The 23,153-nt window shown below is 39.0% G+C and overlaps 1 protein-coding gene across 6 annotated transcripts in view; it reads right to left on the reverse strand.

Annotated features, from left to right (window-relative positions):
• Nucleotides 1–297: 297 nt before the first annotated feature.
• The window catches only part of FOXN3 (forkhead box N3), a 210,940-nt gene continuing 188,084 nt past the window's right edge, over nt 298–23,153 (reverse strand). For all 6 annotated transcript variants that reach the window (XM_066188638.1, XM_066188637.1, XM_066188641.1 and 3 more), the window contains 2 exons: nt 17,159–17,267; nt 298–7,276 (listed from right to left, as the gene is read on the reverse strand). In XM_066188638.1, the coding sequence (XP_066044735.1) occupies nt 6,727–7,276; nt 17,159–17,267 (659 nt within the window). In that variant the 3' untranslated portion in view covers nt 298–6,726. The remainder of the gene's footprint in view (nt 7,277–17,158; nt 17,268–23,153) is intronic.

Below are 23,153 nucleotides of genomic sequence, written 5' to 3' on the forward strand. Positions count from 1 at the left end.
GAAAATGTAAAATGCAAGTATGCCTCTAAATCAACAATTTCATAGTTCCTAAAGATCAGCTGATTGCACTTGCCTTCGGACTGCTCATTTAGGTAAACACAAATACAAATTAACATCACTGTTCATTCCCCGTCACAGTTCGTATTTTAATATTGATGAAATTGGCAGTTTCAGACGCCAAGTACAGGAAAAAAAAATTGGCTTATCACTGTACTAAATTAACTTATTGGCCAGTTAAGGTCCTGTGACCCTTAAGCATTGATACTAAATCTCTTGGTCTTTTGATTGCTTTATCACTTTTTCTGTAAAACAAAATACTTCAGAAATTACAGATCAGAGTATAAAAAAATGTACAAGTTCATAATGCTTTTCATACACACACAAATCATTCCCCCCCAACATTTTACATCATGGCAGTTTTAAGTAGTGAGTGTGAATGATGCAGGCATGGAACTGGTTATCAGATACAGGTATGACTTTCAACTGCTGTCCCACACACATACTCAGGAAATGTACAATGCTCTAGTAACTTAAAAATGTACTCAAGTTCAATGTCACCCAAACAAAAAAAGAAGGTCTTGGGATTTCAGGCCAGAGTAAACAAATGAAAAATATTCCCATTTCTAGATTGTCAGCCATTCCAGAGTCCAGCATGTAGTTTTAGTATTCGGTAAAATCCCTTCTAGCACTAAAGGCCAGCACAAGTTGTCATTTATCCTTTAAACCCTCAGATGATGAGCTCCTGTAACTGCTGGCCTGATCCAAAGCCTCACGAAATCCACTGAAAATAAAAAAATGAAACAAACCCCCCTTCCACTGATTGTGAAAGGATGTTACATCAGGCCGATATTCCCCTCTATGCAAAAGGAAATGTGATACAGTAGAAAAAACATTATATCTTTAGATAAATATACCTTGTTTTCAATGCTAAAACAAAACCCAAACTCCCCAAACCAGAGAAGGCTACTTATTAGAACAACTCAAAAGTGACCTTTAAATCATTTCTGGTTTTAAATGTATACCAGCAAAATACAGCACCATAGACACATTAGGTTGAGACTTTGTTTTTTTTGGTCAGTGAAGCTAGTACTTGTTTGCTGAACTGTGGAAGAATTATAAGGTCATGTACATGATCAAAGATAAAGCAACTCAGCTGACAAGTCTCTGCTTAATTCAAGAATAACCAGTATACTAAAAATAAAAATGCAAAAATAAAAATCCCTAATAAACCACCATCAATTAATACTTTCTAAATAAAAGGGGATTAACAGATGAATTTACAAATGTATGCAGATTTATACAGAACACCGAATGTTGTGTGTAAATCCTTATAAACTTCATCTCAAAACAGAAACACACAAAATGTATAGTTTGACTTACACATCTCATTTCAAAGGAAAAGAGACATCATTACAACTTGGTAACTGTGCTAATTGCAATATAAATCAAACAGAAATTCAGAGTTTGGCAGGTAACTAAGAAGAGGGTTATCACTTAGGTTATATAGCAAAGTGTTGATGTATATTACATAGAGTAGTATAAATAATAAAAAAGTATTATTTAAATTAGATCACAGTGCTGCATTATGTGCATAACAGTGTTTGATATATTACTGGAGGGCTGTGAAGAACACTACTAAAACTTAACTGGTCAGACGGTCAACACTGATACTCTGTTACAATCAGGAGGATGTATGGTTCAAATGCTCTTTTGGTGGCAAAGTTAAGAAAATGTTTCAAAATATTTCCTATAAAATATGCCAATGAGCTATTCAGGCAGTAGTGATGTGCCCGAAGGAGCTGGGTTTGCATTCTCCAGGAAGTGAAGTAAATTGTATTGGAAATGCATTTTCTCAGTAGTTTTATTTGAATCCTGGAGCATAGGAGAGTAATGTTTTCAAAAATGCCTAGGCTCAGATTAAAGCAAAAATTGTAATAACAATAATAATTAATAGTGACATGGTAAAGGCTTCCAGGAGCACTTGGGTGTCTATAGCTCCACTGACTGCAAAGGAGAGGAGACACCTTCAAGTTCTAGAAAACCTCAGATTGTGCACTCACAGACCCACCGTGTGATTCTTGGGGTGTCCTGTGCAGGGCCATGAGTCAGATGGGTCCCTTCCAACTCAGCACATTTTATGATTCTATGATCTACATCTTTAGATGAATTGGGATGGGAACCAAAATCTCAGTGAAAATAAATTACCACTACTAAGAAACCAGGACAAAGTGTTGTTTTGGTAATTTTTTATCCATGGTGCCATTTGGTGTACAATTTAGGATTTCATTCTCTGCTAAAGTATGTTGATGTATTTCTACCTCACTCCAGTGAAGAATGCAGCCTCCAGCTTTTTTCTGTATCTTTTCCACAGGTAGACAGTAATTCAGCTGAACACTAGGAGCCAATGCATCTCCTTTGGGATTCCCTTCTCCCATTAAGGCAGGAGAGGAACCAGGATATGAACCTCAACTCAAGTGCTGGAGAGAACAGTCTCAGGACAGTTCTCTAGTCCTACAGGGCACACCTCCTTGCTCCCACGTTCGGCTTTTCAGCTGTAAAGCCCTGTGATCTTTGTAGAACTACTGCCAGTTTTGCCAGGAGAAGATCAGAAGCAGACTGCTTTCAGAAACAGCTATGGGGTGATACATTTAAGCTGTTCAAGACCTGTGCTTGCATTTTTAAATGCAAGCAGAATCTGCACCAAAATGCAGTAGAACATCCAACTGCTTGCAGAATGCAAGCACAATCAGCAGATTTCACCTCCCTGGAGATGCTGGTGAAATCTGCTTATGGCATTAGCTCTGGCCTGCAAGAGCTTCTTGCTGCAAAAGGCATATTCCAAAGGAGCTTGCCATGAAGTCCAGCAACCCTTACAGTTCATGCCTATGTGAAACTCACTACTGAACACTTGCTGACCTCGCCCCCACCTGTCTTGGAGAAATGCTAATTTGGCAAGACTTAGAGTGAGAAGAAGGGAAAGTTAGAGATTTGACAACTCTCACCCCAAAATGGCTTAGAAGGAAAAGAAGCAAAAACACACCACCTCCTATCTGGCAAGTGAGAGAGTTTGTAATACAGTGCAATTACCAGTCCGTTTTGACATCATTCAGTTGAAGTAAAGACAGTTCAATTAAAAACTGACATCGTATTTCTTGGAAAACAAATCAATTTCAGTTCTTACACAAAAAAAAGAGAACTTCTCTGATGGAGTAGAACCAGTTCTGACAAAGTTACCATTGTCAGCCAGGCACAAATATGGTTTAAAAGGTGACTCCTAAATACTTCATACAATCCAAATTATGTACTTCTCATCAACAGTCAGAGTAAGCATCAATAAGGACAAGTTGTTTTTAAACACCAGAAATAATCCGTTGATGGCAGCCCAAACTGCTGGTTCCTGAATAGAACTTTGTAAAATCCTACCAAAGAATACCTTCCTTGCAGATCAGACTTGGAGAAACAAATTTTATATGAAAATACATGCTTGCCAACATTTTAGGTTTACCAGCAAGTATATAGAGGACTTGTTGAAGTCTTAGATAGGTGTTATATATCTATATCTATATATATATCTGTATAATCTGCCTAATTAGATATTTATGCAAAATGACTGTTTTCTAAGATGAGTAATACTAGTGGTAATTATATATTTAGCCACCAAGAGTCCACATTAATGAATGGTACTTGTTGTTCAGCAGATACTGATCTCATTTGCACTGACACACTGCAATCAGAGAAGTTGCTCTGGAATTAGTGTTGTGGACAGAATCTGGCCACTGGCACACAAACACGTTGCTTTCCCTGGAGGACAGAGATGGCTGAGCCATGGTTTGTATTTTCTGCCACTAGATTTTTCAGTGCTGTTTTATGGTAAATATTATGCCACTACCGAGCTGATACATCTATGCATTAGTGAGCAAAGGTGGTGGCAAAGTGAGACTGTATCTTCTATTTCAGATGACCCTCCCAAAAGTCTGTAAAAGATGAAGATCAAGTTCTCTTGTACAGGGTTGTGTGGTTCACTGCCTACAGACTTTGGCTGTAGAGAGCATGGGAAGAAGCAGATTATCCCAGTGTGATCAGACAAGGGAAATGTTATGGCTCATTCATCTCTGTGCTACCTGGCCAAGGGACTGGTCCTTCCTGTTTTCCCCAATGTTATCTAAAGGGCTGCAGGCAGCCAGCAAAAGTCAGTATCTATGTACTCCTGACTTAACTAATGCTGGGAATCAACCCTGCATGCATTGGCCCCTGCAAACTGAGAGCAACAAGGCTGTTTCTCGCACTATCCGTGGCTCTCTCCTTCCTCATCTCCAAAGCTGGCAGGTGTGCTGAGCTCTGGCAGCTGTCAAGCAGCTCCTGGATCCCAGGACATGCTGGCTGAGATGGGAGGAGAGGCACACTTTTGCTGTGCTGCCCGGTTCTTTACAGAACGCTTGCAGAGCACAGGACCAGGTCCAGATCAGTCTGTCCTCCAGTCCTTCCATCTCCCAACTGAGCACACACCACAGGCATCTCCAAATACAACTTTTAGCTCACTGCACTGAGTAGGAAGTCAAACCCTCCTCTAACTCACTCTTCATAAACTACATCCATCTCGGTGAAATTGCTGCCTGAAACAGCTGTTAGTGATAAATCTAAACCTATACTCTTTAAGAAACCGACCACTTTGTTCTCTTAAGTGGTTGGTTTCTGGGATTTTCTTTTTGCCTCTAGGATATTCTAAGTGTAGAATTTTTCATGCCAAATGCAAGAATCCAGGTGAGAGAGATTGTTTTGTTTATTTCGCAGCTTCTCTCTGCTGTAGTGATTTTCTGTCTCACAGTCATCCTTACCAGGAGAGTAGCACTGTACCTGAATCACACTCTCTGTAACACTGGTTTTTATCCAGACACCTCCATAAGGCTCTTAAACTAATTTCAATTTTTCATGGCAAATTAGCAAAGCTATTTTCTTGTCTACTTATTCCTGAATCAAATCAGAGAGTTTTCCTCAATTAACCTCCCATTATTCTCTTGATTCTGTCATACACACTCACTACTAAATTTGCCCTCAGATTATTGCGTCATGTTACACATGTACAGACGAAGAAAAGACACACTTTTACTTTTTTCTTTTTTTTTTTTTTCTTTTTTTAAACAGAAGTAGGGAGAGGGGGGCTGAATGTGCAGACAAGGCAGTATAATTCAACCATCCAAGCCCTACCAGAGCATGAAGATTTTATTTTTTAATATTGCAGAGTAAGTTCCCCAACAGTCAGTGTTTGTCCCTGAAGAAGGTTAAACCTTAAACACCTGCTTCAAAAAAACCCCAACAACAACAAAAAAGAACCAAACAAAAAAACAAAACAAAAAAAATAAAACCCCCAAAAAACAAACTCTAAGCCTAAGGGCTTTAAAAATTAGAGGCATAGCCTTTTTCTCTATTTTCTATATTTATATGAAAATAATTCATGCTTCATGCTAAATACATTATTTACCTTACAAGAACTTTGTCATCTTTGAATAAAAAAAATTGTTTGCTTTTTGTTTTCCCCCCTTCCCTAAAGAATCCATGCAATGTGGATCAAATTTCTTCTGCTGGCTATGCTGGTTGAATCTGGAAATTTGTTGTCATTTTTGCACAGATGAATCCTGACTGATGGTCACTGCACACTCACTTCTGAGCGCAGTGTAGGAGCTCTTTTGTTGAACTTCTGAATTTTACTGTTCACCAATATGCTTTCCTTCTATTTTTAAATACAGAATACTACTAATGGCAGGTTTCGTAGCTTTGTTTTCCCTGTTAGATCAAGGATGTGATCCACAGAAAAAGATTCTGATGTACATTGTATCTACTGTAATTTCCTAGACTTGATTACTTTTCACTTAGAAGACATAGTTTGTTTTTCCCTATTACTATTATTTTTTGCACGCAGTGCCAATCTTCAGGCTTATGGCTTTTTGAATATTCTGTCAATTTAAGACAGAAGACAGAATTCAATGGTTAACGATGCTACTAACAGTCACCCCCCTCCCATTTCATTATTTCACTGAAACCCATTGCATACATAGTTTAAATTTCCTCAAACTTAAAGAGTTATCAGTCTTCACATTATGAGCCACATAGAATACGTGACACACTAGAAGTGCATTACTGCTTGCACAGATGCCACCCGTGGCTGTCTGAAGACCTGTATGGCACAACATCTCCAAGTGCCACTAAATAGTTCTTGGTTGAGAAGTACACGCCTCCTCTTTCCCACAAATCTCTTTATTCACATTCACTTCTAACCCAATTGTAAGGCCATTAAAAAAATTCTTAAGGGCCAGGCCTGAATGAATACTAAATTATGCACAGCTCTTCTACTATAAGAGGGATTTCCAAGTGCCCAATTTTACTCCCATCACATTAATGTTGATATCACTGCGTATTCAACCATGCATTTTTGAAAACCTGGAGAAAGCAATGGCGATTTTGGCTTTTTTTTTGTTAACTTTTTGTCTTCAGGTAATGAAAAGCTTTTGTAAATTAGCTGAGTGTCAGTATGAGTTCTATGGCTTCAATCTCCTTTAAAAAATAAAAATCTTAAGGGTCAAAAAAAACCAAAACCCAAAGAAACAAAACAAAAAGAAATAGAAGAAAAACAAAAAAAGGAAAAAATTGCTGATATTGCCACAAATCATTAGATTTCACCTGACGTGCTGAAACAAAACTTTGTAAGTTCAAACAAATCATTGATTTGTTCTAATTTTTTGTGGTTTCCTTTTGCTCTTTCTGCCCCTTTGCCGTCCGATTGGTGATGTTGTTCAAACAGGATCGAATTCCTGCTAAATGCAGGAGTGATCCTGCTGCTTCTTTCATCTCCTCATCGTCACTCTCAGGGGGCTTTTCTGTACGTCTCTTTTTAAGAGGCAGTGTGTCACTTGGTACTTTTTTCGCCTTCATTAAATGTTGCCTTTTCTTGTGCTGGGATGCATATCCACTGTCAGCTAAAGAATCCTTGGTCTCCTTCCGACTCTGCTTTTTGTCCTCCTCTTCCGTTTCGCTATGGCTCTCGTGGCTCTGGAAGCTGACTTCACTTCCTTCACTGCTGTCTTGGCTACCTTTAGTTGCAAATTCATACTGGTCGTCAGCAGAGGAAGAGGAAACGGAGTCACTAGCAGGTGATGTGCTCCTGTGGTTGGAAGATTTGGCACTGCTGTAGTTGTGATCCTCCTTTGGGTCACCGCTAACAACTGGAGAGCCGCAGGACTGTTCGCTTTCCGTCCGCATCCGGCAGTTTGTTATTCCATTCCTGTAAAAACAAATCCAAGTGGTCTTAGAAGCCACAGAGATGTGATCCTGCTTCAAAGCTAAAGATGATAAAGTCAACTGACAGAATAATTGAAATTACAATCTGAAACTATGACTATCAAAGTAATGTCCATGCAAGCTGGTTTCAAAGCCTAATTGCTCATGGATTGGACTTGACATACAAAACAAGCCAAAGATGCAACATAGCACAAGAAGCAGGAACAAGTAGGCGATGGTTACAAATAAATTAGGTACAAACAGTATTTATTTAAATTTCAAATAATAATTTACTCTTCCAAAACTTAAAACAAAAAAACCCCAACATTATTTCATTTACTGGGTAAATAAACTCTGCTAAGTTGGATAAATAGCCCCTCATCTTTTTCATATAATGCGACACTACCAAAAATGTAGGGAAGAGACACTACTTTCTGGGGCAATTCTTTTCCTCCTCTGAAAGACACTTTCCAACTCTAATACCAACTTGCATTCCAAGTGCAGGAGATGTTTCACCTGGAAGTAGCACAACTTCTATTTAGAACTCTTTCCAAGAGAAGGAGCAACCAGGTCCAGTCACAGTTCTGATTCTGATCGGTTAATAAATAACCTTAAAAGCAATACAATCTTAAGCCACTAGCTGCCAAGAAAATACTAGATTGTGTTCAAAAACAAGCAGTAGAAAAATAAATCTGGATTTGCTCTAGAAGCTGTCATTTCCTCCTTTGGTTTTATGGCACCCTGTGCAGTGGGAACTACTGCAGCATGATATATTTAAAAACTAACAGTTTTTTTTTTCTGGAGTTAAAAGTATTAGAGCATTGCCACTGACTTTAAAAAATAGAATACGATGCTTACAATACTATTAAAGAAAGCACTGATTCTGTGCAAAGTTTAACTCCTGCTGAAAAGGAGGAGAGCAGGATGCTCGTCATTGACTAAAGCCATCATCACTGCCACCTGCCAGTTTACCAGCCTTGAACCTCAGTTTAAAAAAATACAACAAAAAAGCAAGGCTGTTTAAACTGGGAAAGCACTTTAGCTTTCAGGCAAGGGACCTCATGTATGGTTTCCTTACACAAGAAACAGCAGAGCATTGCCCATTTCTGAAAGGCAAGGTTGAAAAGTGAGAAAAAAAAGAGTGGTATGTAATTCCACAGTTCCTGTTTGTCTAAATGCCCTTGTCTGCAAGAACTCACTGAGATAAGAAACCCCTTTGCATTTATGAACCAGTGACAGGACAATGCTAGAAGGCAGCAAATTCATTAGTCATTCTAAATGTTATTTACAGTGCTTTCAAAGAAATGGATAGAATAGAAGGTACACTTATTAGCAAAGAAAGCCTCTTGCCAACCTCTTCTGCTCAACAAAATTACTTTCAACTAGATTTCTGAGTAGATGTATGATCTATAAATTCCATATAGAACCCAGAAGGAATACACAAAGCTCCTTCAATTATTAATAACTAAGTGCAATGTCATTCATGATTGTACAGCAAGCCAGCTACATTTACTCCGTGATGGCTTGCAACTGCAGGGGTTGTCATTAGAGGATGCCAAATGCTTAGAAGAAGAAATCATCCATACTAAGCTAGTTATAAGGTGAATTTATAACCAACTCCTTAAGATCAGCCATTACAAGAAAGCATGTGATGCATTTTAAGTGACAGATTCTTCATTTTTAGGGTAAATTTACATTTAAAGATGTTAAAAATTATCATAAATTAGCATAAAATTAAAGTTACTTGATTTTACTAGGCAGCTAAAAGTCAGAGCAATATGGCTCACTAAAAATCACACTACTAATTTTCCATTAAAAAATAACAATCAATTCTTGCTCCAAGGAAACCAATACAGGACAGAATAGGTGGGAACTCAAATGAGATTCCTATTAACTGCAGGGGAACAAGGCCTCTAATGGGTAATGGGTGTGATTTAAATCAAGATGCCCATTTTTATGCTATTTAGACCTACTCTTGTTAGTTTGTACTGAGAGACAGACAATAAAAGGAAAGCAACAGCTCCATCGAGCAGCGCAACCTCGTGCCAAAGAAATACCCCTGATTTGCCCTGCTCTTGACTCTCTAGTGTTGCCTTTACATAAAGGGGCTATAATTTGGATTCAAAAGCTCTGCCCATGGACTTACTCCAGATCCCAATTCCTCCAAATCAGCATAAAAACAGAAGGAAATGCCTGGGGAGAACAGAGGGACATCCCAGGGGAGGGTGGACTATGGGGTTAGCATCCCACAGTGAGTGTCTGCAAACAGAGATGCTGGTAAAGAAAAACAGAAGTTCACAAAGAGGTGTAAAAAAGGAATTGCTTAAAAAAAAAAAAGGGAGAAAAGGAAATACCAATACACTTCAGAAGAAAGGCTTCTATGCTGGAACTGGTCAGGAAATGGATCATTTGATCTGGTCATTTGCATCTCAGAAAAATCTTTGAGTTTCACTTACATTTTGAAAGATTTCCAACCAGTTCTGCTTGAGGAAATACAAAAGGAAGAGAAAGCAGGTCAAGGAGAGAATTAGCAAAGGATATTTGCAGAAAAGTAAAAAGTTATACAGGCGGAGTGCTTTAGGATATTCACAACATCAGAAGTCATGTACCCTGAAAGTGAATTAATCTGATCTGTATCTTAATATGCAATAGCTCAAACATTAGATGAATTACTTATAAGTGATATTAGTAGATTAGTAAGAGTTGAATGAACTAATATCTAAACAATTCATATTCCACACATGCTTCTGAGACATTCTCAAGCTCTACACTGTGCTTACACAATCATATATTCATTACAAAATGAATCTGTGATCTACTTAGCTCAATCTAGACCATCAGTGGACAGAACTCCCCTGGGTTTCAGGACACAGATTTTGGCTAGCTCAATCTATTTTTGCTCACAGTTCTGGTTGTAACTCTCACTTTGCTACTGAAAAAATAATAGATTAACAAGCGCTTGCTCTGACATTGAGTATTTTTTCCTCCCCTTTTTTGTTGACAACTTTATTTCAAAATTTCCAGAAGCTAACATATTTTCATGTTTTAAAGCAGTGGCTTGCTCTATCAGGAAAGTCAGTGGGACAGTCTCTAGAGCTTTTCATCCTACTGACATGGACTATCTTACTTCTTGAGGGATTTGAGCTTAAAGCAATGTGCATAGATTCTTTTTAGAGTATTTCAATTTGGTTGCAGCACAATGACGCAATCCTCAAGCAGTGCAAATGTAAGTTTGGACTTCTGAAAGTCTGACTTCACTCCCGTTGTTAATGGATACGAATTCTGCTACCAATATCATCAGAAGCCAGACGGGACTCACAGCAGCTGGGACTCAAGTATGAGAAAATAATGTCCTTTGCACAGTGTTAGTGCCTCTGCCTTTCAGAGGTCTTCCTCAGGAGGAGACAAAAGTAAGCCTGTCATTTTACCAAGTACAGGCATATCTTCCTTAAATTTCTCTGCTAGCTTGAAAGAAAGATAGGTAATCACATTCTGTTTGCAAAATGGAAAAAAGTTTTGCTGAAAAATACTTACTTCATTTCACACTTGAGACAGGTATATTCCTTTGATGAACAAAGAAAACCTATTTGGAGTTTAAATATCACCTTAATCTACCTCTGATCCTTCTGGATGACAGATACTCTGTACCCATAGATGACAGTTTTTGTATGTAACTGGAAACACACAGTTAGAAGATACAAAGAAAACAGTACAGGTAAGCTGGGTTTTGTAGATTTTGACACCTTCCAGGTTTACAAAAAAAAAAAAAAAATAAATCACTTTCTTATTTCAAAGGGAAATTCAGGACAGTCAGAACTTTTGGCTACAGCTAGCTGAACTGCTTCTTAAAACCACTACAGACCAGCAGACAGAAGGATGAGCAAGCATACAAAAAGTAAGTGGTGCTCACTTGCTCTGTGATGAGATTCTGTCAGGGGTTACTGAGTTAAGTGAGTTGCTCACAATAGTGACAGAAGCTCTTACAAAGGTACTTCAGAGAAAAATTGTATGCAAAGGACCACAGTAAATATAATTAACGAACTGCCAGGAGTATCAGCAGCAGATCTGAAATTAAGACAAATGGAGCCCTGTGCATTTTGCAAAGAAAGAATAATCAAGTCAGTCAACATTATTGTCCTTCAGTTACTAAAGGATTCCTTTGGCTCCCAAGGATAACTCAATCTGCCTGTTACAGGTGGGGAGGGGAATGCAATGCAACAGGGATGATCTGGGGTTTGTTAAGGTGATCATGGCAGTGGTAAGCACTATTAAGATACAATTAAGAATTTATGAAAGGAAATACCTACCAATTCCTTTACCTAAGCAAAAATAATAATTCACAGATAATGTAAGGGAATGATAATAATTCTACTTATGCTTTGGCATCTACTCTGCACATGCTTCTTATGTTTGTTTTATTTAATCACTGCTTGAATGGCTGCTTCAAGAGAGGAAAACAGAAGCAAAAATAAAGCCAGCATGAGAAATGAAGTCACAATAATAAAAGTTATGCCCAAGGAATAATCTAGTAATTGCCCTATAATTTTAAAGTGCAAATAATCCTAAATAACCATTTTCCATCTTCAGATAAGGTTAAGCAAAAACCTCATTCTTTTCATGCCCCATTGATCAGGAGTTGCATAAGGAACTGTGGCATTAATAGCAGAAGAACAGATATGTTAAAATCTACTCATGATGAAGTAAGTAAGGTTTGTTAGTGTTGAATTTTGGGGTGTTTTGTTGTTTTTCTGCTGGTTTTTTGTTGATTTTTTTTTAAACTTCTTAAAATCAAGGAAGTGCTGTAGCTCTGCCAGTGCAGGTGCACTTGCTTTTCCTATGAAGAAGAAAAATTTTATCTTGGAAACTTGAATAGAAATATTTTTTTTACTGAGGGAAATTCTTTGGGAAGCCTGTTTGCAATTCACAGGTAAATGTGAAATTCCTTGAGAACATCTGTGTTTAACCCCAGCCAGTAACTATGTCCCATGCAGCTGCTTGCTCTTCCCGGCTCCAGGTGGGATTGGGAGGAGGATTGGAAAAAGGTAACCATGAGTTGAGATATGAACATTTTGAAATAAAGTAAATAACAACAAAACCAGTAACAACAATGACAAAAAAGAGAGGTAACAAAAAGGGAAATAAAGCACAAGAAAGATAAGGGATGCGCAACACAACTGCTCCCAACTCAACCCATCCCTCGGGAGTGATCAGTTCCTCCCTACCAACGCTCCCAGTTTATGCTCTGTGGTATGGAATATCCCTTTGGCCAGTTCAGGTCACCTGCCCTGCCCCTGCTCCTCTCAGCTTCTTGTGCACCTGCTCACTGGTGGAGCATGGGAAACTGAAAAGTCCTTGACTTGGGACAAGTACTGCTCAGCAACTAAAACAAAATCATCAGCATATTATCAACATTATTCCCATACTGAAGCCAACACACAGCTCTGTACTGGCTACTAGGAAGAAAATGAACTCCAGCCAAAACCAGGAAAGAGAAACTACATATGTTTGGTGAAGAAGAATTGGATAAAATGGGAAAAAAACCACATGTAATTTCCTGTTAATTTTTATTTTTAACCTGCAATAATTTAAAACCCAAGGTATTTCTAACAAACAGTACCAAAAGAAATCCAACCCATTACCTAGGCATATGTAGCATATAAGGAAGTATCTTTAAAAAAAATTACCAAGGATATTTTGTAGAACATGTTCTGCAAAAAAACCTGAACCAAATTACAAGGCCTATGCTAAACAGCTGGTAAGGGTGAATTCTCTGTGGGGTGAATTTCCACCAAGCTCACCTCAGTGGATCTGTCCACATTAGGCAGATGAGAGACTTAGGCTCAGTAGTTCTACTGCCCAGCAACAGGACTTGGACATAGTCACAAACCACCCACACACTATGGCTAACTGGAGAAAATCACAAGTATCATGGTGAAATTGACATTACATCATCTGAAATGTTGGATCAACTTCCAAGCTTGTGTTCTTCCCACGGGCTGATGTAACAGGTGATACCTGACTCCTGTGGAAGGTGATTATGTATGGTAAGAGCTGCGTGCACCTTGCCAAGACACGTGAATGTCATAGGCACTGGCCACTTTGACAGATACTGTCCCTACCAAAGCAACACAGAAGTCCTCCTGGAAAAACATTTAAAAGATATTTTCCAATGGATGATGACAGGAACAGCAGGAGCTCACTTTCACAACCAACTCCTTGCGCATGTAAGGAACTAGTGGCTTTGCTCTCATTGAATACCTTTGTCAGTCAGTATTTTCTTTTCTACATATCAAGACTATCACTGCATTTGCTTTTAGATTCTCCCAGGGAACTATTCAGGGATATGGCCTGCCAAAAATACCCCCAAAATATGATGGCTCTCATGCTAGAGACATGCTACATGTTGTGCAGCCTTGAAGCGTTATTTTTCCCTGCTGTTTTTGGGTGGGTCTTAGACTTGTCAGCCGCAACATGGAAAATCTGGATGGTAAACAAGCTAAAAGTGGTGTGAATAAAGTAAATAAAAAGCTACTGTCAAAACACATCCAATTATGCTCTGTTGTGGAGATTTAACACCAGAGGATGATTTTCAAAGTAAAAATAGTGTGGGATGCCTTTCCATTTGTAGATTAGTTTGGAATGAAAGGCCTATTTGTGCAATTTAAGCCAAATGCACTAGAAAATAATGATGATCTCAATTGCAATTCTTTATTCATGGAAAGTCACGTTTGTTAAACAACTTGCAGGAGGGTTTTTTAACCCAAAGTACTTAATTCAATTGTACCTTTTTTATATATAAAATAGAAAGCAATTATAGGTAATTACAAGGGAATAGCAACACATCAACACCTTGTGCAGGAACAAAATATGCCAATGCATTCAGTCACACCGTCGAAGATGAACAGCACAGTAAACAGTTCTATTGATGGGAGTTAACACATCAGAATTCACAGATTTCAGCTTCTTAATCCAATGCTATAGTTTTGGCCTCCTTTCTGAATAACAGGTTAGTCAAAAGACTCCACCTAACTACAGCTGCAAATTTAACCCAAGACCAAACTTTTTGTTACTGTGTTTTGGGACTAATGGCACTGCACAACAGGACAACATACTGCAAGTTATGTGCACCAGCTTGGGGGACAATTACACCAAAGATCACTAAGATCTTGAGGATTTAAGACACAAAATGAAATAAACAGCTCAGACAGCAAGGAAGTGCCAACAGAAGACCAGCATCTTACAGAAGAACCTGTGATTCCTACATATGGTTAACTAAAGAAAAACAGTTATGAGGTTTCACTTATTATGCAACTATCTGCTACCAAGAAAATGCTAATAGCCCCCCATGAGAATGATGAAAACTACCTTCTTCAGGTGGCTTTAGGCCTTTCATTTACGGCACCAAATGAACACTTCTCAAGAAAACAGATAGTTGATTTAAAAAGTCTTAGAAAGAAGCTGTCTGGCTTCTCAATATATAAGCAGAGGCACACAGTTTCAGCAGGGAATTTAACAGAAGACCGCACCACCTCCCATGGCTGCCCAGACCACCCTCCTAGTAAAAACTAGTGGGGACAATCAACTTCCCTGCACCTTAACAGGTCTGAAAACACCTTCTGCCAGCCTGACTGAACCACTGTCCTCTGCACAGGAATGACAGCTCGATCTGAGCAGTCCACTTACTCTTAAATTGCAAAAGAAGGCTGCATGGATGCTGTGGCAAATTTCCCCTGCTGCACATTATATGCAGAAGTTATTCTCATGAGACACCATGAAAGCTCAACACAACAGGTCCTATTTAGTCTTGTGTATCTGAGGAGAGGGGCTGAAACCAAGAAATAGTGTTATTTTAACAGAAACTGAAAACAGAGGTATGCAGTTTTGAGAGGACCACATGATGTTCTAAGAGGCATTGTGAATCCAGATTGATCTTCTTTCTAAAGAAATTCTGAGTCATATTATCCCTGAGAGAAATGAGACAAAACAGCCTGCTGAACTCGCTCTGTTGAAGAGAGTCCCCTAACTTCTCAAAAGCTTTCAAAGCTTCTTGTCTGTGTCTCCCTCTGCCTTTCAAGAATTAGGGGATATTGCAGGAGACTTTAAATATGAGCAGACATTATGCACACCAGGAGTATATTCATAGCAAGCTATTTCTAATACTGCCTAAGGCTGGAGAAGAGAACAAAAAGAATTAGAAATGTCTGCATTCAGTAATTATAAATGCTTTTCTGTGAGACAGAGCAAAATGAACGTAAGCAAGGGAGGGGTAAAATCCCTAATTTCCTGTCCCTCCATTAACAGGTAGCTGGTAAAGATCCTGTTCTCTACCTGCTGGGAAAAAAACCAAGAGAAACAGTCCTTTGAAAACGTGTAGAATTTAACTATATGCAGCTTTACAGCACAGCAATTTGAGGATGCCTACAGAGAAGTAAGTTTTCAAGTGGCCTGGAACTAGAACAGTTCTATCTCCTCTGTGAGTCAATTCTAATTATGAAACAGAGTCTAAGCAGGAAATACAACAAACTCTATAGAGAGAATATTGAGACCACTGTGTTCTCCATCTAGCTTGAGAATCTCATAAAAATTATATATAATTAATGATCCAGTAGTCCCATGGCTCTGCAATCCCCTCTGGAGCAGAATACAAGTCCTGGGTAAAGCCAGTGGGAAAACTGATGAAGAGAGCTGACCCCTGCTGCTAGCAAGGCCAAGCTGTGGTAAAGAGAGACAGAGAGGAACACTGCAGAATTCTGGAGGATGACCCTTGAGGCTGCATCCCTTCAGTGTAGCAAATGGGAAAAACAGCTGAAGAACCTGCTCATCAAAAAATATGGATTTTATTCCAATTAGTGTCTTCCCCTCTATGCATTGCAAGCATCAAGAGTACGTGAATGTCATAGGCTCTCTCTTTCTTTCCATTCACTGTATAGAAATACTGCACCCTAAGGGCTAGACAATGATTCTGAAAAGGCATTAAAAAAAAAAAAAACCAACCCATGTAAATAGTAGTGGAGTAAGACCTATTAAGATACTTTATTTCACTGCTTGCAGCCCTTTCCTGAGAAAAGAGACTGCAATTGGAAGAGCGCAGTAAAGTGAGGTCAGCACTAATTATGAAACCCCACCCAGAACACCCAACTGCCTGAGCTGAAATAGCTTTTGCAGATACTGAGAGTTCTGAAAGAGGAGGGCACTGGCAGTACACTTGACCAAATTAATCTCTGTTGTGACTGACTGAAAATGGAGCTACACCCGAGGCAAATTGTTCTTCCACCAATAAACCAGCGCTGCTTCAAGCAAAACAAACCACTGAACCACAGTTCCTACTGCCATCACTAGATGTCTCTTACTGCCCTGCTTCCTGATAGTTGAGTATCTTAAACATTTTACCCTTGAATGTTTCAGTATAACCTTGAAATAAAACGGTAGCGAAAGAAACTGTCTCACAAAGATCTAAGTTAATAACAAAATGACAGCTATATGTTCAAATAGCTTTCAGGATTTGCTTTAGTATTATTGGTACTCTTCTCTCTGGTATTTAATCCAGGGAAAAAAAGTCTTTAAGAAAAGAGAAAGAGGAGAGGGCCAGGAAAAAGCATTTGCACTTAGAAAAACAGGCCACTATAGGAGGTTCTCACCACAAACTGCCTGCAATTTGCTAGTGAAAATAAAACTGCTTTTCACAAACCACCATGCAACAGACAGATATGCCATGAATATCTTGCAAAGGATGATACCCCAAGAATTTTAGGTGGCAGTTTTAATTAGAACCTCAGAAGCACTGGCAAGCAGCAGACTACCTGTTTACCAGAGCTTACATATACTTCTAAATTTTCTGCAAAATACTGATTTATTTCATACAGATCCCACGATGATCCACTCTTACCTTACTGCGACAGCCATGCTCCCTATAGGGTTGATTGGCAATGGCCTGGCTCCAGGAAATATTCCTCTACTCAGTACTCGAGCTCCATTTTGTATCACTCCCGAAGGAACTAAAAACAAAACAAAACATAGAAGGTTTTTTCTTCTAAAGGAAAAGTTAGAAAAACACAGGAGCAAAATGTGGAACTTAAGCTTTTCAGTGTACTGAAAAATCATTCAGAGAGGCTCGTGCAGTATGCTGCTTACCTTGGACATCTCAGCCTCAAGTCTTCTGAGTGCCATTCTACTTCCAATGCTATTTTCATGGCAAACAATGGCTTGCCAAAGCCACTGCCTGACCTAGTTGCTGCAGACCATTCCTTGTACATATGAATCACTTTTGTTTTGTAATTGCTGTTCCTCTGTGAATGCATGTGCTTAGAGTCAAAACCAGCTATGAGCTCAAATGTAGCTACAAAAAGAAACACTGACTCCTTACAGATAAACAGAACGCAAGTACTTCACTGCAAGATCACAGTTGACAGCTTTTTATCATCCCAGTTTACTTTCTGAGCAGCAATATCTTGGCCCCCCATCTCTGCAAAACAAATATTAACTACAAATATGTATTTTACCAGGAAGAGAAAGAGAAGAGGCTAAAAAGGCATCATCTCCATGGCACTAATTAGGCCCTGTCTCCAGGCCACTGATGACCCTGCCATGCAGCCTGGCAGCAGTCCGATGCCTCCTGCACATGGCCGGGTCACAGCCCGCCCTCCCTCACCCCACACGTGCTGATGTCACTGACACCAAACTCGTAGGTCCTGACCACTACAGACAAGACATTTCACTGGGCTGTTCAACTTGGCTCTACATCAAAAACTGCAGCTCTGGCCAACAAGATTTTAAGCTACAACTGAGTACTTGTTTTCTACCCAGGCATGTTTCTTTACAGTGCTCAGCCCAGGGCAGACAGCTGAGCAAGCAGCAGAGAAGCACTACCCAGGCACCACCAAAGCCAAGAGTGTCCTTAGCAAGTCTCAGGATTTTCCTCCGCCACCGTGGGATGCAGGACTATCAAATACAGTTCTTAGTCTACGCCCTCACCAGGGACCTACTTGCACGTAATGGCATTTGTTTGCACTGCTATTATGTCCCTTCAGGCTGGAACAGTAACCTCGCTACAGCCGCCACCCAAACTTTCCTTAGCATCCACAGCCACCCAGTTCACGCACATTCTATAGGTCATCATTCATACCATAACTTCCTCCCACGGGGAATGTCCAAAAGGAGAATGATGATTGCTACTCTTTTTATATAATTTTAAGACATACATATATTATATAAACACATGTAAGACAAATGTAAACTGTATCACTTTATATACACCCACAGAATTAATTTTTAAACAAATTACACAGAGACTAGAAAAATTATTCAGAATCAACATATACATTTCACATGCCCAACTTCAAATACTTACGCCTCAAAAATACTAGTGTATTCTGAGGCAGAGGAGTATAGGCTCGGAATTATGTTAGTTGTAGGCTGCTAAGGTACATTTCAACTTCCTACAAACATCAAGCCAGCTCGACACCTCCCTTCCTGCTGTCCTGGTGCTCACCTTATTTCACTCCAGACCACACAGATTAGTTCTGGGAAAATAATCTTCTTTCTCCTGCTTGTGAGAACACATCACTCCCCCGATCAAATCCTGTCACTGTGTTACACCCACTCTTGCTTTTGAGCACCTTTGAAGAACAGGTCAGTTATATTTAGGTGCTTAAGTACAGCCTCAAATGGCTAAAATTACAGAACCTAGTTTATAACAACTTGGGTCAGCTTTCAATGACCAGAATAATTTTAAAATTGCATTTTGCTATTTATACCTCACTACTCTATACACTTTTTCCTTCATTACTAGTTTATGAGGAATGGATCAAACCTCTTTCACTCAGGGGACACTGTAAGGCTTTCACTGCTCTGATGTTCTGGCTTGTAGATACTGTAGAGGAACATTATCATGTTAAAACTCAAAAAGCTGAATTTCTTATTATATTTGTTTTTGCAGCATGACCTTGAGATGGTGGAAACACCAGTGTCATGAAAGAAAAGCAGCCTTTTCAAGGATATGGCTAACCTAAAACGCAAAGGTAACAGGTCAATTCAAAGCAACAGATAAACGTGCTGAATACCGAAAGACTTAATTTCCAAAGAGCATTGTTATTCCAACAAACTTTTAAGAGGGACTGATTTTATACTGCACTACATGGCATGGTTTCTCTATGTTTACAAAGTCCCATCAAAAGAAAGGAACCAGGAGTTTTGACTGAGAAAGATCTGGGAATTTTCTCTTCACTATGATACAAACCATAGTTTTATACTGAAATGAAACATTTATGCATATGCTCAAAACGTCATTTAGCTATGGATACTGTCTAAATATACACTGCAGAACTTCAAAGCAAACATACTGAAAGTGCTACTGCAAAAAAGAGAGCAACAGGCTCCTTGATGTTCAAACTCCTCTTTCCACAGTTACCTAATTATCCTGGTCTGCTGGCAGAGTTAACTGATGCTTATTTTATCCTTTTTCTTCTCCTCCTCTCTCCCTTATTGACAACTCCCATTGCTTCTTTAGAACATCCTGTTTGCTTCCTCACTAATTCTCAAAAATTAGCTTCCAGTCTTGCCTTCTTCATCTCTTCTGAGTTTCCTTTTTTCCCTGCACTCCTGTGTATGTATCTATACCTGTAGTTATATAAAATACAATGCCTAGTCTCACAACTTAGGATTTCTATACATTGACACCCTCACTGCAAATCATCCTTCACTTTCCTTGACCCTTTGCAGGTTTGTAAGTCACGGAGTCCTGTCCAGGAAACATCCTCTTCAAAAACTTCACATTTAAAACATTCCCATGTCAACACACACACACACACACACACTCTCTCACTCTCTCTCTCTCTCTCTCTCTCTCCACATATCCCCTTCAAGAAGTAATAAATGTTTGTAAAAAAAGAAAACACAGAAGTTTGCTATCTTATGAAAATATCTCCTAAGAGACAGCTTGGTCTTGGTCTCTTGTCCTGCCTATGGAATTCACTCCAATGATGGCCAGTCTGTGCCTTGTGCCATCACTCACTGAAAGGCTTCAATAAGACTATTCAGGCCAGAAGAGGCCTTAACCATGATTCTGTGATTCTAACTTTTCTTGAAAGCACATCACAGCTCTGTATAACGAAATCATCACTCAGAATTCAGTAACTATTTCAGCTTGCAACACCAGTGTTATTGCTACTGATTTTTGGTTTTGTTTCCTCAGACTCTCTGAATTATGATTCAGCAAAACCACTACATCACTCAGACAAACAGAAAGCTTGTATGCAAGAGATCACTGAAGAAGGACACTGGACTATGTAGTGTATCCGTTCAGGAAATATATGGAACCATAAAGAACAAAAACCCCAACATCCCAGCTTGCTGGTAAATCAGCTTCCATAGCACTCTAAAACTTAAAATGAAAAGCAGGATTAAAATAATGCAGCAGTAAAAGGTATTAATTTCTGGTTATCCACATTACCAATGTGCCATAGTAAGATTGATCTTTCTTGCTCATTCATCTCTACTTACAGCATTGAAAGCATCAAAACTGATCCTTGCGAAAAAAAAATAACATTCCTCACTTAATTTTAAAAAGATTACGTATATAAACTGTTATTACACTGTCCCTGGTACCCACAGAGGCTTCCAGCCTTTGTGCAGGCTGTATGACAGCTACTTATATTCAAGGAATTATTTCTACATCTTGGTGCTTTTGAAGGGTTGTGGATTATTTACTGGAAATTATGTGGTGCTTTAATTCCAAAGATACATTTACACCTTACAAGCTTTAATTACGTTTCAAAACCGTATTTTGAGGTGAGATATTTATATTTTAGATTGAAGATTCAAGGTGTGGAGGTAAGATAATTTACTCCAAACCATATCATCAATCAGTGCCAATCTGGACTAACATCTTACAGTCCTGACCCCTCTCTTCTAATGCTTCTTCAACAGTACAGGAGGTTACAGGTTCCCAATTCCTAGGCAGAAGTGTGAAATGTAATTTACACCTTTTCTGTGCAAGTGCCGAAAGCCGTTTATGTCTGAGAAACTCTGCCCAAGAAAACAATGCAAGAAGACCTGTGCATCTCTTTGATGAAGGTTTCCTTTTTCACAAAGTGTTCCCAGTGAAACACAGAGTCTGAAACGACAAAATCATTATTCACCTTTCAACTGTCACCACTGCTATGTTTTCAAGGGCCTACTCTGCTCTCAGGAAACTTAAACCCAGGAAACCCTTTCATTGGAGAAAAGTTAAACTGTGTACAGAGAATCTGTCCCTAATCTGCTGCATGAATGGGAAAATTATGTTTGGATCTTATGCTGCTCTGGTGGAATTTCACAACCTGAGCAGACTCTCCACTGGCTGACTTGGAGCAAAGCAATGCACCCAGTGTCAAAAACCAAGACCACACCTCTGAAATTCTCCAAGGGGAAAAAAAAAATTTTCCTTTTGTAGTAAACTTTCAAGCTATAGTTTAACAGACAATAAAGTAAATGACGTGTAGGAGAACATACCATAATCTGAATCCATCGAGGCAATATGTTCACATAGTGTTAAAAGGATCCAAAAGAAGCCCTTCAAAAATCCAGTGCTGTTTTGTAGCCTATACTCGGGGTCTGTAGGTGGAGAGTTAGCACAGGGCTACATGATCACTCCACAGCCAGTGCAGGACTATTTTAACCCAGAGCATGTCCTTTTGTGCACATTAGCTGAGTAGAGTATTCCAACTACGGACTTCTTCCATCAAATCTCCCAACAGACTGCATCCCTGATCTCTTACTTGCAGGTGTGTGCAGGTGAAGTTAGTCCCACTCTGGCTGAGATACCTCATCCAAGATCTTCACAACAGTGTCAGAAAAACCATGTCAGACTGGGTCCTTCCCTGAAGCTTTTATTGCCAAACAAACAATGTAGCAATTTGGTAAAATTGAATGAGGAAATAATGGATAGTCACCAGACACACTGACACCCCAACAGCTCACCAAAAAAGGAAACTAACTTCTTGGTTAAATGTTGGCACGTGGAAGTTAAATGAAATGTAAGCAAGGAGTGAGATTTGCTGTTATTCCAGACAATGAACTGGGTAAAAAACATGTTCTCTATGTGATATGGGAAACAAATGTACACTTCTTTAAACTGTCTAGCTCAAGGTAGCCAATACTTAGTAAGGAAAAATGCATAGTATTTACTGAAAAATGAATTTTGAAGAAGTGGAATGTGTGAGTGTATCCTGTAGGGATAGACTGGTTCTACACTTCTTCTGTCATCATATGGTACGTGCATCGATCTCAGGGCTCTCTTTCCTGACCCAGCTTTTGTAGCACAGAAGGAATCATTATAGACAAGAGGTACTGAGTTTCGGCTAATATCTGTCAGCTTCAGCTCTTTACTGCCAAGCTTACTTTCAGTACAGTGTTTAGCAGAATTCTTTATATCAGGCTACAAGAACTGAAAGTAGGAAATTGCTGATGATGTATAGTGGATGGGACATTAGAAGTTGCCAAAAGCAAATGTTTCCTGCCAAATATGTAACTTTATTCAGCTCTCTTATCCCAGGCACAAATTTGATGACAACTACCCAGCTTGTATTTTACTGCTCAAGGACAATTTTATAGCTCTTAAATTCCATACACTGTAGTCCTTACAAACTGTGAATCAAGGACACATCAAACAACCCATTCATTCTAAACAAAAATTGAGGTGGGGAAGAAAAATGTACCCTGATAATCCTTTCACACTCATACTTTTTCTAAAAATATTATGAGGAGTACAGAGAAAGAAGTAGAAAGCATTTCTTAAAAGTAATCTTTCTTTCCAAATTTATTAAATCCCTTTAATGGCTTAATATTAAACACCAAAGTATAACAAACCAAAACAAAATCCCAAACAAAACCCAGCAAAAGAAAGT

The sequence above is a fragment of the Chamaea fasciata genome, unplaced genomic scaffold (genome assembly GCF_029207755.1).
Source record: "Chamaea fasciata isolate MVZ Bird 193981 ecotype frontalis unplaced genomic scaffold, bChaFas1.0.hap1 SCAF_7, whole genome shotgun sequence".
Classification (NCBI taxonomy): Eukaryota; Metazoa; Chordata; class Aves; order Passeriformes; family Sylviidae; genus Chamaea; species Chamaea fasciata.